Source organism: Mustela erminea, chromosome 3 (assembly GCF_009829155.1).
Source record: "Mustela erminea isolate mMusErm1 chromosome 3, mMusErm1.Pri, whole genome shotgun sequence".
Taxonomy (NCBI): domain Eukaryota; kingdom Metazoa; phylum Chordata; class Mammalia; order Carnivora; family Mustelidae; genus Mustela; species Mustela erminea.
Window position 1 is genome coordinate 101,845,578 of NC_045616.1, and position 16,892 is coordinate 101,862,469.

The 16,892-nt window shown below is 38.8% G+C and overlaps 2 protein-coding genes across 2 annotated transcripts in view; both read right to left on the bottom strand.

Annotated features, from left to right (window-relative positions):
* Positions 1-5,359, bottom strand: part of NSG2 (neuronal vesicle trafficking associated 2) — a 52,733-nt gene extending 47,374 nt beyond the window's left edge. Inside the window, exons 1-2 of the mRNA XM_032336990.1 lie at positions 5,181-5,359; positions 4,110-4,260 (exon numbers count right to left, since the gene is read on the bottom strand). Coding sequence (XP_032192881.1) covers positions 4,110-4,238 — 129 coding nt within the window. The 5' untranslated portion in view covers positions 4,239-4,260; positions 5,181-5,359. The remainder of the gene's footprint in view (positions 1-4,109; positions 4,261-5,180) is intronic.
* Positions 5,360-6,324: 965 nt separating this feature from the next.
* C3H5orf47 (chromosome 3 C5orf47 homolog) overlaps positions 6,325-16,892 on the bottom strand; it is a 38,060-nt gene continuing 27,492 nt past the window's right edge. Inside the window, exon 4 of the mRNA XM_032336991.1 lies at positions 6,325-6,477. Coding sequence (XP_032192882.1) covers positions 6,440-6,477 — 38 coding nt within the window. The 3' untranslated portion in view covers positions 6,325-6,439. The remainder of the gene's footprint in view (positions 6,478-16,892) is intronic.

Below are 16,892 nucleotides of genomic sequence, written 5' to 3' on the forward strand. Positions count from 1 at the left end.
CTGTAATCTTTCCCTAATAGCCCTTCTTTTAGCTTGTGTCTCTGTGTGTCTGTTTGTATGATGGCTTGTTTGGAGTCCCTCTTCCCCACTGGACTGGCCCATGAAAGCAGTGGCGAGGCCTGGCTTTTTATGCCTGGGTATCCATAGCCTGGCACAGTGCCTGGCACATAGAAGATGCCTCACAAGTTGTGCCGGATGAGTGAGTGAGTGAGAGGGTAAATAGATACCTTCCATGGGGATAAGTAAAACCATAGCTATAATTATGGGCAGCTACTGAAGGCGCCCAGGAGAGCTGCCTTCTCAGCTGGGTTTAGGAAGATGAGTACTGGCTTAACAGACAGGCAAGAGGTGAAAAGGCCATTCTGGGTACAGGGAATGGCATGTGCAAGGAGGAAGAAGCATGAACCAGGTGTAAGAAACTCTAAGGCAGTGTTTCTCAACCTTGGCATTGTGCAGTGTGGAGGATTTGATCGGAGTGCTAGACAAGGTGGGAAGCTAGCCCATCTCTCTCCTGACAAAGGCAGCAATCCTTCCGGTACTAGGCAGGGCGGAAGCATTGGAGGCTAGGATGTTCTCTCTGGGGGGTCACACCCAACCCCCACCAGCTGGTCCAGGAAGACTAAGGAGGAACATGGCCATGGATGAGGGATGTAGAGCTGAAGGAAGCACTCTTGGAGATGGGAGGCTTCTTGTCATTGAGGGCAGCACAGTGCAGAGGGAAAATTAGGGTTTCAGGTGCACTTGGGCAAGCCACTCCATTGATGTGAGCCTCAATTTCCCCACCAGTGAAATGGGAGCACAAAAATCCTCCTCATAGGACCATTGAGAAGATTAAGTGAAGCAACAGATATGAATGCCTTGTGTGGTCCACTCCAAGCCCAGCGCAAGGGCTTCAGACATGCTCATTTCTCCATTTGGCCTCCAAAAGCTTCCCCCCAACCCTGAAACTCACAGACTCTATACTAAAGTGCATTTAGTGTGCAAATCCAAAGATTATTACCAGTATCACACACCAAGCACACTCTGTATTTTACATTTTCAAAAAAAACCTCACATGATTTAATAGTGGGGTCAAATATGCTTCTTTCTAATGAACATTTCGGCTTCAAACATTTACCATCTGACTGGAACCTAACCAAAGAGTGTGTCAGGAGTCACAAACCCTTCCCTACAGTCCTGTGACCTGCATCCCAATATTAGCATCCCCACTTCACAACGAGGAGGCTGAGGCCGTATAGGAAACTTGCTTCAAGTCATCAGCCAAGGTAAAATAGTAAGAGGGGGGCCGAGATGGGCGCCCTCCCAGATAGGTAGCTTCAGAGTCTGTGTTGTTAGCTAAATATTTGGAGGACCCATTTGGCTTCTTGAGTACAATTCACTTCTAACACATCTGTTCTAATGTCAGGGGAAAACTTGTCTACTCTTGTAAATATTAGAAAATCAAAATACTAGCACAGAAAACTGCTACTACCGTTTCCCACTCAGAGAAGAGTAGACAGAGGCCTGAGGGAGGAAAAACAAGTTACACGAGTCACACTGTGGGCTGGCAAATGAATTTGAGCTAAAGCCCAAGTCTGTGGATGCCCAGGCCAGCTGGCTTCCTGTTCCTGCTGAAGTGGAAGTCTCTGGAACAACACTGCCTGGGTTCTGGGTTCTCTAGACATCGCCAGAATGCTTACTATATGCTTTGGGAAGTTACCATTCCATTTCTGAGTTTTGTCATCTTTAAAAATTGGATTAAAATAGCAACTTCTTTATTGAGTTCTATTAACTATTGACAGGGTGAAAGAAAAGTGTGTGTGTGTGTACACATGCGCACGCTTTGGGGGTACATGCACGCATGTACATTTGTCTTAGAACAGAATCTAGTATTTAGGAAGCACTTGAAAATGGTCATTATTATTCTTTTATGCTTATTTTTGTGCCAGGCACTTTACATATGAGCCTGTATCTAACTTTGTTCTGACCATTGTGAGGTAAGGATGATCCCCCCTTCACAAAGGAGGAAATGGAGGTGCCTGGTAGGAAGACTTGGTCATGAACATCAGAAAGAGCCTGTAATGTGCCCCTGTGAGGATGTGCCTCTGTAGGGAATTGCATCTTTTGGGATGCATTGCTTCCCCTTGCCATGCATGCAGGTCCCCCGTTTGTTTGTCTTTCAGGTTTTGGGACACACTTTTTGTTCATCTGGACTAAGAACTCCGTGGTTACCTTGTCTTTTCCTCTCTAAAGAAGAGAAGGGAGCCCTTGAAGGCAAAAAGGTGGGATGGGAGAATGAAGAGAGACAGAGGCCATGGTATGAGGATGACTTGCCGTGTGTCTAGGGATGGTGAGAAGGGTGATCTCACCACAATCCCTTTTCCTTGCATCCATTTTAGGGACATGCAGATCTTCCAGGTGGTAGCAGTTGGCAGAAGGGTGAAGAATCTTCCTGAAGCCTCACAAGACTTCAAGAAAATATCCCCTTGCTCCTTTCCAATTTCCATTATATCTGGGTTCAAATTCTAGCATTGCCCCTTACTCCTTCTGTCAGCTGGAGTAACTAACCAAATTTCTCTGATCCTTCACCTTTTCACCTATAAATTGGAGTGCATGATCCCTGACTCCATAGGGAAATGTGCACCTAGGGCAGCAGTTCTCGACTTTGGCTGCAAGCATGAGTCACCTGGGGGAAATTAATTAATACTGATGCCTGGTCCTCGCCCCCAGAGCTTCTCATATAATTGTTCTGGGGTGCAGCTTAGATATCAAGATTTTCAAAGCCTCCCCCAGGTGATTTCTAATATGCAGCCTCAAACTGAGGCTCTGCTACCATGTAGCAGATACCTAATTAATACTGTTCTTTCACATTTCTTTAGTGTTAAGTGCCTGCTCACATTTTATTTTTAAAAGCCCTATCAGTCTCACAGGATGGCTCAAGGATTCTTTATTTCTGCCACCCCCATGCACATTCTCATATTGACAGCCTCTGCACTTTCAAAACAGATGACTCAACCCCCAGCCAATCAGCCAGTCCCTTTATCTAGCTTTGGCTCCTCTTCTGTTCATTGGATAGATCCAATTGGTTAAGATACACAATGCCCTCCTGGAGATGCCAATGAGAAAATCAAACCGATGGAATGATCCATTGTTTGCTCTTCAGCCAGGGAACTCCATCATTTACCTCCAAATCTATCTCTTACAGCGTGCAAAAGCTCACATATAAAACCCCAAGTTCTCTCAACTGGATCTTAAACAATAATGTTTCTCCCAGCTCTGCTAACTTTTGTATCAGTGCCCACCTTTGTATCAGTGCCCACCTCCATTCTTCATGGACTACTCCCATGTCAGGAGATGTGCCATCAGCCACTCATTCATTGCCAGCCACGCCTCCCCAAAGACGCTCTACACTAGTCATGCTATTTCTCAAAAGCTCTCCATGCTTCGCATACATCTTAAATGTCTTTTCCTCCTATGGTCTATCTGGAAGGTTTTTACTCACCTTTACAAGCCAAATTCAAATGTTCTCTTCTGCAGTTTACCTAACCTGTCCTTCTAGTCCCCTCCTACCCCTAGAGAATTTAATTGTTTCCACCCCTGTGCTCTCATAACCTGTGAAATTCTCAGGTATAGCATTTATCCCGATGCCTTATATTAAGCATTGTACTAGATAGGGATTTTGTAATTTGCCTTTTCATAACCAACTTGTAGCACAGGGATAGGGCCTCAGCAGGTGCAGACTAAATGCTTGTTGGACTGTATCCAATTCTCTGTCCTCAAATCTATACCAGTGAATTTTTGAAACACCTCCCCCTAATAATCAAGACAATGTTCTCTGTCACCATCCACAAGCTTGTTAATATTCATATGCTATGATAAAACTTCAAAAAAGAAAGATTAATTTTCTTGCCCACATATATATATGTGAACAAAAAAATGAGTAAACACCACAAACCTGAAATAACACAAGAGATGTCATGTCTCTGAAAGGAATGAATACATTTTACAAGAAAGGGGACATATTTGGCTGAGGGAATGAAAGGGTTTGGAGAGGTGGAATTTTTTGCTGCTTTATTTCCTGAGATGGGGGGAACATGAGGGACTGATGGGGAGAAGAGCAACTGCTTTACCTTTTCCGGAGCAGGCAGCTGTAAGTGGTTAACCTCCAAGGGAGTGATGAGAGGGACGGTCTGGAAGCCATCCTCAACCGAAGGCGGCTTCGTTCCCTTCTCACTGGGGTTACTGTTCAGCTTCACCATCCTTATGCCTTTCTTCCCAGACCTAAGGAAAACAGTGGGGTTCTAGTTATAGTGGGAGGTGAAGCAGGGAAAGAGAGGGCTGGCTGACGACAGAGAAAACAGCAGTGCCCTAAACAGGTCCACTCGGCTTTCAGTGTAGAGATCAGTCATCTATCTATCTTCTGCTAGATTTCATGACATGATCCTCATTATCCAGAAAAACTTCTCTAATCATCAAAATATCCCACCTGCCCATGGGGTTCAACAGCCCCCAAATTCAGGAAAACTCAAGGAAATCCCAGACTTATACAAACAATATACAAGCTTTTTTAAAAAAAAAAAAATCCAAGACACTAGAACTAATACAGTCATATAATCTCAGTGAAAAGCTTATTCTTACTCCAAAACTAAATCCTATTATTCTGGGTCACCCTGCAGTATGATAAATTTCACCTTACCACCACACCTTACCACTTTGCTTTTTTATTATGTTGGCTTTTCTTCAGCAATCTCCCTACACCACAATAAATATATTCAGTGTCTCCATGTGTACTGTACCATTTCACATGATACATACGTTGTACAGGAGATACAATTTCCTAAAACAAAAAAAGGCTGGCTTGAACATGCTCCTGTTACTCAGCCATGGAATGCCTCCATTTCCTCAATAGCAAAGGGCCATTTTTTTTTTTTTTTTTTTTTTGCTTCCATGGAAAGTTAGCAACCCCCGTATTGCAAGATTGCCAACTAAATAAACAAATCACATTTATTTCTCTCAAGCTTCCTTGGAAGTCAAACGGTGCTCCCACCCCGCCCCTAGAAAACCAGACCACTGAATTTCTCTTGTCAATCTTGCTGGTGGAAAATTATTAGACAAAATAGGATTGTTGTGGAGATGAAAGGGATGGTAAAGGGTCGGAGGATATTGAGGAGTGGTTATAACAAAAACAAATGCCTACTTACTGTGATGCACTCTTGGGGGGTCAGAGCAGATTCAAGCCAATTTGAAGAGGAGGAGGACGGCCAGGAGTCCTCCCTCCTCAGCCCGAGCTTGTGGTGCTGAAAGGACAGCGCCTTGCCTGTGTCTGGATTGGGAGTTTCTGAGAGCGAGGCGCAAGCGAGAGGGGAAGAGCTCCTGGCAGCTGCCTGCCTGCTCCCTCGCTCGCGCCCCCTCCCACCGGGGAACGGGCTCCCACACCATCTGTCATCTGGCACCACCTGCTGTTTCTCATGCATGGCCACAACCAGGGCATAGCACAAAACTGGTTTCAAGAAAGTGGGAGGGATTCTGGACATTATAATAATAATAACCATATAGTAAGTAACCCTTGAGCCTTTAGAAAAACAGAAGAAGGAGACCTATTCATTAGAAGGGATCACTTTTAAAAATCTCCCAGAGCAATATAATGAAACCCAAAATAGTTCAGGACCTGAACTGTGCTCTGACCTGTAGTAAGGAGTGAAGGGAAACTTACATTTATTGTTTCCCATGCAGTGGGCACTTTTCCAGGATCTTTCAGACTATTTCCCTCATTCGCAAAATGCGATGGGGTTAGTGTGAGGTGGGAATGTGATAACAACAGGAAAGCAGCTCAGAGCCAGGCACATGGCAAGCACTGCTTGTCAGAAGCTACTATTCTTACAATGCTACTCTAAGTAATCACACAGGTCAGCTAAGGTCGCACAACTGGTAGAGTACCAGGAGCTGGAACTTGAGCCCTGATCCAAGGCCACTGATGTTTGCATGCGACCTACAACTTCGTATAGCTTCCAAGTTGTGTCTGGAATCAGGGAAGGCGAAGTCCTAGTATTATATTAGCTCTATGAAGTTCTGGCTGTGGAGATCTTGGACATTTTGTATTCCCTCTGCAAGCCTCCATTCCTTTATCTATGTTGTGGGAATAATAATATCTCCTTTGCAGGGTGATTGTGAATAAGATGAGACGTGCTCAAGGAAACCTCTTCTAGTTCAGGGACAAGGTTCTGAATGACTGAATTACTTCATCTCTGGGGATTGCTCTTACACTCTTAGGATCCTCTGAGATTAAGACTATTGTCACGGATTTCTCCTTGCTGTGGTTCAGATCATGGTTGGTCACTTACCCCAGCTGCAGTGGTGTTTATGATGCACGTCATGAGGTCCAGTGGTCTTGGCATTAGTAATAGCGTCCCCTTTCACTTTCAAAAATATCCTGCTTCCCATGATAAATGGTTTGGTCACTTTAATTAGTGCTCACATGATAAGCATACACTCTACTACCTACAAGGCCAAGAGAAAACATGCATGTCATCTGTATTGTTCAGTAATGAAATGGATATGTGTGTTCATCTATGCATGTGTGTGTACAAAGAGAGACGTTTCTAAGACAGGAAGGTCTGTAGCATATCAGAGATTCACAGGGTACTATTAATAGAAGTAGGCATATATATGAGAGGAAGTCACTCTAATATTGGTTTCTCACTTTCTCCTTTCCAAAGACCAGGATGATTTTCAGGTGCAAGCATCCTGTGGGGACAACACAATGTAGATATCCACATGGAGCCACTTGTGAACATTTGTGTCTGATCTGATTATTGCTGTCTCCAAAGGGGGAAAAAAACCCTTTAACACAGCTTATGATTGTTTCACAAGCAGGAATCACACCTTTAATAACTCCAAGCCAGAGGTCCTAACAGTTTAGTAAAAGGTCCAAGAGTAGCGCCTGTGTCATGGCAATGTGAAATCCAGGCTTCCTGGTATGTGATGCCAGGAGAGAGGCTGCAGGAAGAAACAGGGGGCCAGAGTGATGTGGGAAAGCCCCTTACGGGAGAATGATATTGAGAGGTGCTTAATATAATAGACTCTCATTCTCCTGTTGAGTTCTGGGAGATACGCTTGACAGTTGAAAACAAAATAGGACATTTTTAGGAGGTTCTCTATGTGTGTAGATGGATATATAGGATAATGGCAACATGAAGAGGAGAGGATAAAGGGACCACTACAGTGGTAACGTTTCTATACTCTAAATAGTAAAGCATTGATTCCCACTAAACAGTGAAAAGTTAGCTATGTCTATTTTAATCCCCATAATAACCAAAAATATACAAAGAAAAGGTCAAAACTGCAACAAAGAAATATAAATGGAATACTAAGAAAAAAAACAAATAACCCAAAAAAGATAGGGGAAAAAAATAAAGAGAACAACAAAAACAAAGGAAACAAAAAGCAGAAAACATAATGAAATCAGAGGCTCAAAGCCAACCATAGCATTATCATCCCAAGTTCATAGCTTGCATTAGAGCTCACTCTTGGTGTACATTCTATGAATTTGGACAAAGATATAATGGCATGTATCCACTATTAGGCTATCATACAGAATAGTCTTACTGCTCTAAAAATCTTGAGTGCGCCACCTCTTTATCCCTCCCTCTCTTCCCTAATCCTTAACAACGACTGGTCTTTTTACTGTCTCCATATTTCTGCCTTTCCAGAATGTCACATAGTTGGAATTACATGGTAAATTGCCCTTCAGATTGCCATTTACATAGTAAAATGCATTTACAGGTCTTCCATTCTTTTCATGGTCTGCTAGATCATCCTTTTATTTTTTTTAGCACTGAGGAAGTTTCCATTGTCTGAGTGTACCACAGTTTATCCACTCACCTACTAAAGGACATTGTGGTTGCCTCCACATTTTGGCAATTATGAATGTAGATGCTGTAAACATTTGTGTGCAGGTTTTTGTGGACATAAGTTTTTTTCTCCTTTAGGTAAAAACCAAGGAGTGTAATTCCTGGATCATATGATAGGAGTATGTTTAGTTTTGTATGACACTGCCAAACCATCTTCCAAAGTGTCTGTACTATTGTGCATTCCCAAGAGCAATAAGAATTCTGGTTATTCCATATACTTGCCAACATTTAGTGATTTCAAGACTCTTGAATTTGGTTATTTTAATAGGTATGGAGTAGCTTCCCATTGTTGTTTAATTTACATCTCCATGCTGACATATGATGTGGAATATCTCATGTGCTTATTTGCCATCTATCTATCCTCTTTAGTTAAGTGTCTATTAAGATCTTGGCTCATTTTTAAGATTATTTTCTTATTGTTGAGTTTTAAGAATTCTTGTGTATTTTGGATAACAGTCCCTCATCAAACATGCTTTTTGCAAATATTTTCTTCCAGTCTGTGACTAATCTTTTCATCCTCTTGACAATATCTTCTGCAGAGCGGAATTTTTTAATGTTGAATAAATTTAACCTATCAATTATTTCTTCCCTAGTTCATGCCTTTGATGTTGTATCTAAAATACCACCACCAAATCCAAAGTTATCTGGATTTTCTCCTATGCTATCTTCCAGGGATTTTATAGTTTTACATTTTACACTTAAGTCTGTGATCCATGTTGAGTTAATCTATGTGAAATGTGTAAGTTCTGCACCTAATTTTTGAACAACTGGACATCCAATTGTTCCAGCACCATTTGAGAAAGGACTGTACTTTGTCCATTGTATTGCCTTTGCTCTTTATCAGAGATTGGTTGACTATACATTTTTTTTTTAGATTTTATTTATTTATTTGACAGAGAGAGATCACAAGTAGGCAGAGAGGCAGGCAGAGAGAGAGAGAGAGGAGGAAGCAGGCTCCCCGCCGAGCAGAGAGCCCGATACGGGACTCGATCCCAGGACCCTGAGATCATGACCTGAGCCAGAGGCAGCGGCTTAACCCACTGAGCCACCCATTTTTAAATCTATTTCTAGGCTCTCTATTTTGCTCTATTGGTCTATTTGTCCATTCTTTCTCCAGTAACACACTATCTTGATTACTAAAGAGTTATAGTAGGTCTTGAAGCTAGATAGTGTCAATCTTCCAACTTTGTCCTTCTTTTTCAATATCATTGGCTCTTCTGGATCTTTCCCTCTCTGTATAAACTTAAGTGTTAGTTTTTTGATATCCATAAAATAACTCGCTAGTTTTTACTGAGATTGCATTGATCCTATAGCTCAACAGAAAATCTGGCATCTTGGGAAAAACTGCACATTTATAATATTGAGTCTTCCTATCCATGAACATGAAATATCTCTCCATTTATCTAGATCTTCTTCAATTTCATTTATAACATTTTTGTTTTCCCCATATATTTGATGTATTTTTTTTTAGCTTATACCTTTGCATTTTGTTTTTTGGTTATACTGTAAATGGTATTGTGTTTTTAATTTCAAATTCTACTTGTTAATTGCTGGTGTGTAGGAAAGCAATTGACTTTTGTATATTGACCTTGTATCCTGTAACTTTGCTACAACTGCATAGTAGTTCCAGGAGTTTGGTTGTTGATTCTTTCAGATTTTCTATAGAGACTATCATGTCATCTATGAACAAAGACAGTTTTATTTCTTCCTTCCCAATCTGTATACTTTTTATTTTCTTTTCATGCCTTTACTGCATTTTATAGGACTTCCAGTATGATGCTGAAACATAATAATAAGATATCTTTGCCTTGTTCTTGATCTTAGTGGGCAAATTTCAGTTTGTTGCCATTAATTATGATGTTAGCTTTAGGGGTTTTTTGAACAGTGTTCTTTATCAAGGTAAGAAGTTGCTCTTTTACTGGAAGTTGTTATAAATGGGTGTCAGATGCTTTTTCTGCACCTATTGAAATGAACATGCAATTTTTCTTCTGTAGCCTATTGATGTGATGGGTTACATTAAGTGACTTCCAAATGTTGAACCAGTCTTGCATACCTGGGCTAAATGGTTGTGTATATAATTATTTTTATACAAAACTGGATTCAATTTGCTAATATTTTGTTGAGGATTTTTACATCTATATTCATGATATTAGTCTATAGTTTTCTTCTTTTATAATCTCTTTGCCTGATTTTTATTAGGGTAATTCTGGACTTACAGAATCAGTTAAGACATATACCCTCTGCTCCAATATTCTGAAAAATATAGAAAATTGGTATGATTTCTTCCTTTAATGTTTGGCAGAAATCAGCAATGAATCCATCTGGGCCTTGTGCTTCCTGCTTTGAGAGGTTATTAGTTATCAATTCCATTTCTTTAAGAGATATAGATTTATTCAGATTGTCTATTTCCTCTTCCATGAATTTTGGCCACAGTGTGTCTTTTATGGAATAGGTCCATTCTATCTACATTGTTAAATGTGTAGGCATAAAACTGTCCATAGTACTCCTTTATTAATCTTTTAATGTATATGGAATTGTAGTGATGTCCTTTCTTTCATTCTGATATTAGTAATTTGTGTCTTTTCTCTTCTTTTCAGTTAGCCTGGTCAGAAGCTTCTTTATTTTATTACTCTCTTTAAGAACCAGCTTCTGGTTTTATTGATTTTCCTTATGGATTTCCTTTCATTTTATTTCTTCAGGTATGTACTGGCCCTGTTTGTTTGTTTGTTTGTTTGTTTGTTTTCTCTTCTTATTTTCTGGGATGCTAATTACATGTGTGTGAGACCTTTTCGCAACATCCCTTACAGCCTTTTCTGTATTGTCCATCTGTTTTCCCTTTTCCTCTTCATGCTTTAATCCAGATATTTTCTATTTGAACTATCTTTCAATTCCCTAATCTGCTCATCGAATTTCTGTGTTTTTTTTAAACTTGTACAATTTACTGGTAAATTATCTATTGACTTAGTTAATTTTTGTTATTTAGAGATCATCTTTATAGTTCTTCTTATAGATTACAGGTCTTGGTGATATTTGCATTTTTCACCTGCTTTTTTAATGATACTATTTGCAAATATTTTAAAGTCCATATTTAATAATTCTAGTATCCAGAGCACATATGGATCTGGGGTCTATTACCCTTTTTGTCTCACTTGGTTGACTCTGACATACCTGTTAATTTTTTATTGATTATTTTGTACTGTGTATGAAAAAAAATTATAGAGGCTCTAGATTCTATTATCTTCCTAAAAATAAATTTAATTTTATTCAGACAGGTAGTTAAATACAGGGGGAAATTCACTTTTGTCCAATTAGGGATTGAGGTAATTAGAGGCCAGATTTCAATTCTTATAAGATCTGGTGTATTTTTGGTTTGAACTGTCCCTTGGTGTGGGAGGTGGGGAGGCTCTCAAATGAAAACCTAGGGTATCAGTCAGGATCCTTCCACCATGGCAGACACTGAAACTCCAACTGTTGTTTCTCTGGGATACCATGAGACTTCAAAGGTTCAATTTAGGTTCTTTAGGTTCTTCATATCCATTTTCTATTGGGATCATCACCTTTAAGTACACATTAAAATTCAGAAAACATCTGGAGGGAAAATGTGGTAGAAAAGGTTGGGCTCGGGTGCCTGGGTGGCTCAGTGGGTTAAAGCCTCTGCCTTTGGCTCAGGTCATGATCCTGGGATCCTGGGATTGAGCCCCGCATTGGGTTCTCTGCTCAGCAGGGAACCTGCTTCCCTCTCTCTCTCTCTCTCTGCCAGCCTCTCTGCCTACTTGTGATCTCTCTCTGTCAAATAAATAAATAAAATCTTTAAAAATTTAAAAAAAAAATAAAAGTTTGGGCTCTCTTCCTAGCAGTTCCCTTTTACCTAGGATTTTGTCCCTTCCAGTTCTGAGTATTTTGGTAGCAAAGAACTCCAAAGTTTGTTTCCCCAACTCCAACAGACCAATGAAAGCTCTAGGCCATTGCTTTCTGCTAAGCTTCTAAACATGTCATTAAGAATTGGCAGTGTGGGGGCACCTGGGTGGCTCAGTGGGTTGAAGCCTCTGCCTTCGGCTCGGGTCATGATCCCAGGATCCTGGGATCGAGCCCCACATCGGGTTTTCTGCTCATCGAGGAGCCTGCTTCCCCTCCTCTCTCTCTCTGCTTGTTTCTCTGCTTGCTTGTACTCTATCTCTCTGTCACATAAATAAATAAAAAATCTAAAAAAAAAAAAAAAAGAATTGGCAGAGTGAAGGGAAAAAACAGTGAGAATTTGGCATTTGCCCCAATCCATTACTAATTTCTCTCTAGAATCTTAGCTCTCCAAGTCCTTGCTTCACTGGTCCCTCCCCTCAAACAGCAGTTTTGTTAGTTTTATTTTTAATTAACAGAATTTATTTTTTAAAGCGGTTTCAGGTTTACAGAAAAATTGAGTGGAAAGTGCAGAGTTCCCATATACCCTCGCCACCCCCCATCCTGCGCAAATACACAAACGGTTTCTCCTACTATTAATACTTGACATTAGTATTAAACATTTGTTACAATTTATAAGCCACTAATGATACATTATTATTAACTAAAATCCATAGTTTACATTAGAGTATACTTTGTATTGTACACTCTGTGAGTTTTGGCAAATGTATAATGTATCCACCATTACATGTATAGAATACATTCAACATTACAGTATCATACAGAATAGTTTCACAGTCCTAAAAATCCCTTGGGCTCTACCTATTTGTCCCTCCCTTCTTCCCTCTAAACCCTGGCAACCACTGGTCATAAATTTGCCTTTTTCAGAATGTCATATAGTTGGAATCATACATTATGTTGCCTTTTCAGATAGGCTCCTTTCACTTAGCAGTATGCACTTGAGTGCCCTCCATGTCTTCTCATGACTTAATAGCACATTAGTTTTTACCACTAAATAGTATTCCATTGTTTGGATAAACCACAATTTATTTATCCATTCATCCAGTGAAAGACATCTTGATTGCTTTCAAGTTTTAGCAATTATGAATAAGGCCACTTTAAACATGTGTGTGCAGGCTTTTATGTAAACATGTTTTCAACTCATTTGGGTAAATACCAAGGAAAGGAAAAGCTAGATCATATGAAAAGAGTATGGTCAGCTTTGTGAAACACTGCCAAGTTCTTCCAAAGTGTTTGTATTATTTTGCAACTCCAGTAGCAATGAATGAGAGTTCCTGTTGCTCCAGAACTTCACTAGCATTTACTGTTGTCAGTGTTTTGGATTTTAACCAGCTCAAAACTGTATAGTAGTAACTCATTGTTTCAAATAGCTGTGTTCTATTTTAGCCAAAATTTTAACTGTTCTCAGTTTAGAAGTATTGCTAAAGCAAGCTTCTCCAACATATGAAACAAGAATTTGAGACTTGCCCTCTCAGAGAATTTTCAGAGAAGAGCACTGATGGGCCCTAGTAGACTCCAGTGCCCACTTCTTTCTAGCAGTGAAAAAGATGACAATTCAAACCATGTGGTCAAAGTGGACTAAAGCACTTCCTGGAAGAAAGGAAGGAAGCATTTCCAAAAAGTGAGAAAGTTGATCACTCAAAACAACAGCTATCTAAATACTATAATAATATGCTGAAGAGGTTTTTTGTTTTTGTTTTTAAGATTATTTATTTATTTATTTATTTGATAGAGATCACAAGGCTGGCAGAGAGGGGGGTGGGAAGCAGGCTCCCCGCTGAGCAGAGAGCCAGATACAGGGCTCAATCCCAGGATCCTGGGATCATGACCTGAGCCAAAGGCAGAGGCTTTAACCCACTGACCCTCCCATGCTGAAGAGTTTAAACTTTATCAGCTTCACCCTTAACCTACTAATATACCCTTAAGACAGTGTATTGGAATTGTCCTGAATGAAACAAAGAAATAATTATTCTTTTGAACATTATCTGACAATTCTAGATGGCTTGCATCATAAGTTACTTATAAAAATATTTTTAAAACATCCATGTTTTTAGCATAATGTCATATGCATTTTTTCACTTGTAAATGTTTTAATTGGTATTTATTGTTCTATGAGTTTGTAACCATTTTCCTTAATAATTGTGTGTATACTATGGAAATTAAGAACAGTCTTTAGAGCCAAACTGTCTGGGGTCAACATTTTTGGTCTCAGGTAAGTTACTTAATTTTCTATGTCTCAGTTTCCCCATTATAAGTCAGGATACTACTAATACTTGCTGCATAAGGTCATTATAAGAAGTTAATATATGTAAGGAGCTTAGAACAACACCTGTAAGTCCAAAATAATATTTATTCATGTTTTCCAATTATTAGATACACATTTTTTGGACCCTATGTTAATCAGTTCTGTTTTTATTTTCCTAATTTACACTTTAAAAAGTTTTCATTTTCCTTTTCCTGATTTCCTTAAATTTATCTCATTTTTGTCTTTTGAACTTCCTGGAACAAATATCTAGTTAATTGGTTTGCTTTCCTCCTGTTTGAAAATGGGAAATCAACATTATTATTTTAATTTACCTCTGATTACTGCAGGTCTTTCATTATTAATCTTCAAATATCTTATAACTGAAGATTTGTTTCACTGACTGGAGTCATTCAGTAAAATAGTTTTGTTTTATTTTAATTTCTACATGCTTTTCATCATTATTAATTTGTATCTTTTGAGACCAGTTTCTAGTTTTATTTCGTGTAGTCTAGGAGTATTTTCTGTAAATTTTCTATTTTGCAGAATGTATTAAATTTGCTTTGTGGCCTAGCATATGATTTATTTCTGTTAAATTTTCATAAGGAAGTAAGTGATTTTCTATTCAAATACATATGATTTTTATACATAACTATTAAGTCAAATCTGTTATATAAGGTAATTAAATCTTCTGTACCCTAACTGATTTGTCACTTGCTTGATCTGATAAGAAATGAAAGGCAGGGTACTTGGGTGGCTTAGTCAGTAGGGCATCTGACTCTTGGTTTTAGCTCACATCATGATCTCAGGGTCATGGGATCAAGCCCTGTGTGGGTCTCTGCACTCAGCAGGAAGTCTGCTTTAGATTTCTCTCCTTTCCCCTTTCCCCTCATTCGCTCTCTCTCTAAAATAAATAAATCTTAAAAAAAAAAAAAAAGAAATGAAATGAAATGTGTTACTATTTTCTATTGCGTTGTGATGTTTCTCCTTGCATTAAAACTGTTGTTTGACATATACCGTCACAATGTCACATCTTCTTGTGAATTTTGCTTTTATGGATATAAAATGAGCTTTGAGTCCTTTTTAGTGCTTTGTGATTTGAATTCCTCTATCTAAAATACAAATGCAAACTCTTTTTTCTATGATTGTATTTGCTCTTTCCAGCCTTTTATAATTAGACTTTATTTTTTACATAGGTCATTATAAGTAACCTTTTTAATGTGGGAATTTAAGTCCTTAAAATTAGCTCTTATGATGATATGTATGGTCTTATACTTGTTATAATGTTTATTGTTCTTTGTGATTTCCTTCATTATTTTTTACACAAATTTTCCTCCAATAATTTGAAAGGCACATACAGTGTTTTAAAATTATGTCTTCAGTTATTTTTTAATATGTCCAAAACATATTTGAGTCAACTTTCATCTCCCATCTTCAAGAATAAAACAAAATCTTTCAAATATCCTTCCATGTAAAATGAGATAATTAGCACACATGTTTTTCACATCACGTCACATTTTTTCTCCTCCTCCTGCCTCTTACTTCTCTCATATTTATCAGATCTTAAACCCAAGTCTTTACTTTCACTGATGCACATTTTCCCATTTTACTTCCATTTCCTGAAACACTCTTGTCAGGATTCATAGTGGTAGAAAAGTTAGAATACAGTGTGAATCTTTTCCCAAAGGGCTCAATAATACTTTATCTGAAAATAATTACTTTACATACATAAGTTTCAAAGGATATGTGATGTTTCTGTGATAGGTTTTCATTGCATCCTAGCATTTAATGTTTTGTTTTGTTTTGTTTCCATGTATAAGATATACCTCCAATGAAAGAGATGATGAAAGCACTTTAAATGTCTCATTATAAATCTTCTTAAGTTGTCAGTTTAAGAATGTTATTCAAAATTTAATGGTGTGATAGGAATGTAAGCTTTTTAGAAATCTGTTCTAAGAATCTCCCAGAGGCCAGCATAAAAGGAAGCTATGCTCATATTATTGCTAGAGCTCTATATTTAAATTTCAAACAACAGCAATCCGAAAGCTATGAAAAGCATGAGATTCTCTTTCTTCTTAAAAAGGGAAGAGGGCATTGCCTACTTTTGATTTGAAGGAAAAACGGACAATAGAGAGGCCAAAAGGCAAACGATAGAAAGGCCAGTCCACATCTCTCCTCAGATTGGCTAGAAACAGATGAAGAAGACTTTCTTTAAAAAGCAGGCAAGCTCTGGGGGTGAAAATTGACATCAGCTTAATTCAAACAAGATGACTTATAAAGAATCCTTCCAATTAAGGCTGAGGATCCACTTAGAAATAAGTCGATAAGAACAAAGCCTTTTTTTTTTTTTTTTAAGTTTTAAATTGTGCCTAGAAGGATATGTCTTTAAAATGAATTCCAGGGGACTTTTTCTTGTTAAATGATCCATTCATCTGTCTTTTCCAACAAAAGTTTTCCCAGTCTTTTTTTTTTTTTTTTTGTAAAATGAGTCACAGTTGAGTGGATTCTGAGAGCTTTGAATGCAGGAAACTTATTAAGGAATGCTCAGGATGAAGAGAGGGAGGGAAGAAGGATTGACCAGAGGGAGAACTTGAACTGTGATACGATCTCAACAAAGCCCTCAGACAATCTCACAAGTACCTGTGAAGCCAGAATGAACTTTCTTAGTTGTTTTTAATTCAATTGCAGGTGGACACCCTTCTCCAAGAGAGAAGGAACTTGGGCAAGGGGGCTCTCTTCAGCCAAGGGCAATTCCTGGAGAGGGCTAATAGCTAAGGCTGTCACCCAACACGCAAGGGGCAAAAGACTTTCAGTCCTGTAGGGGGACATAACTGGACAGCACAGCA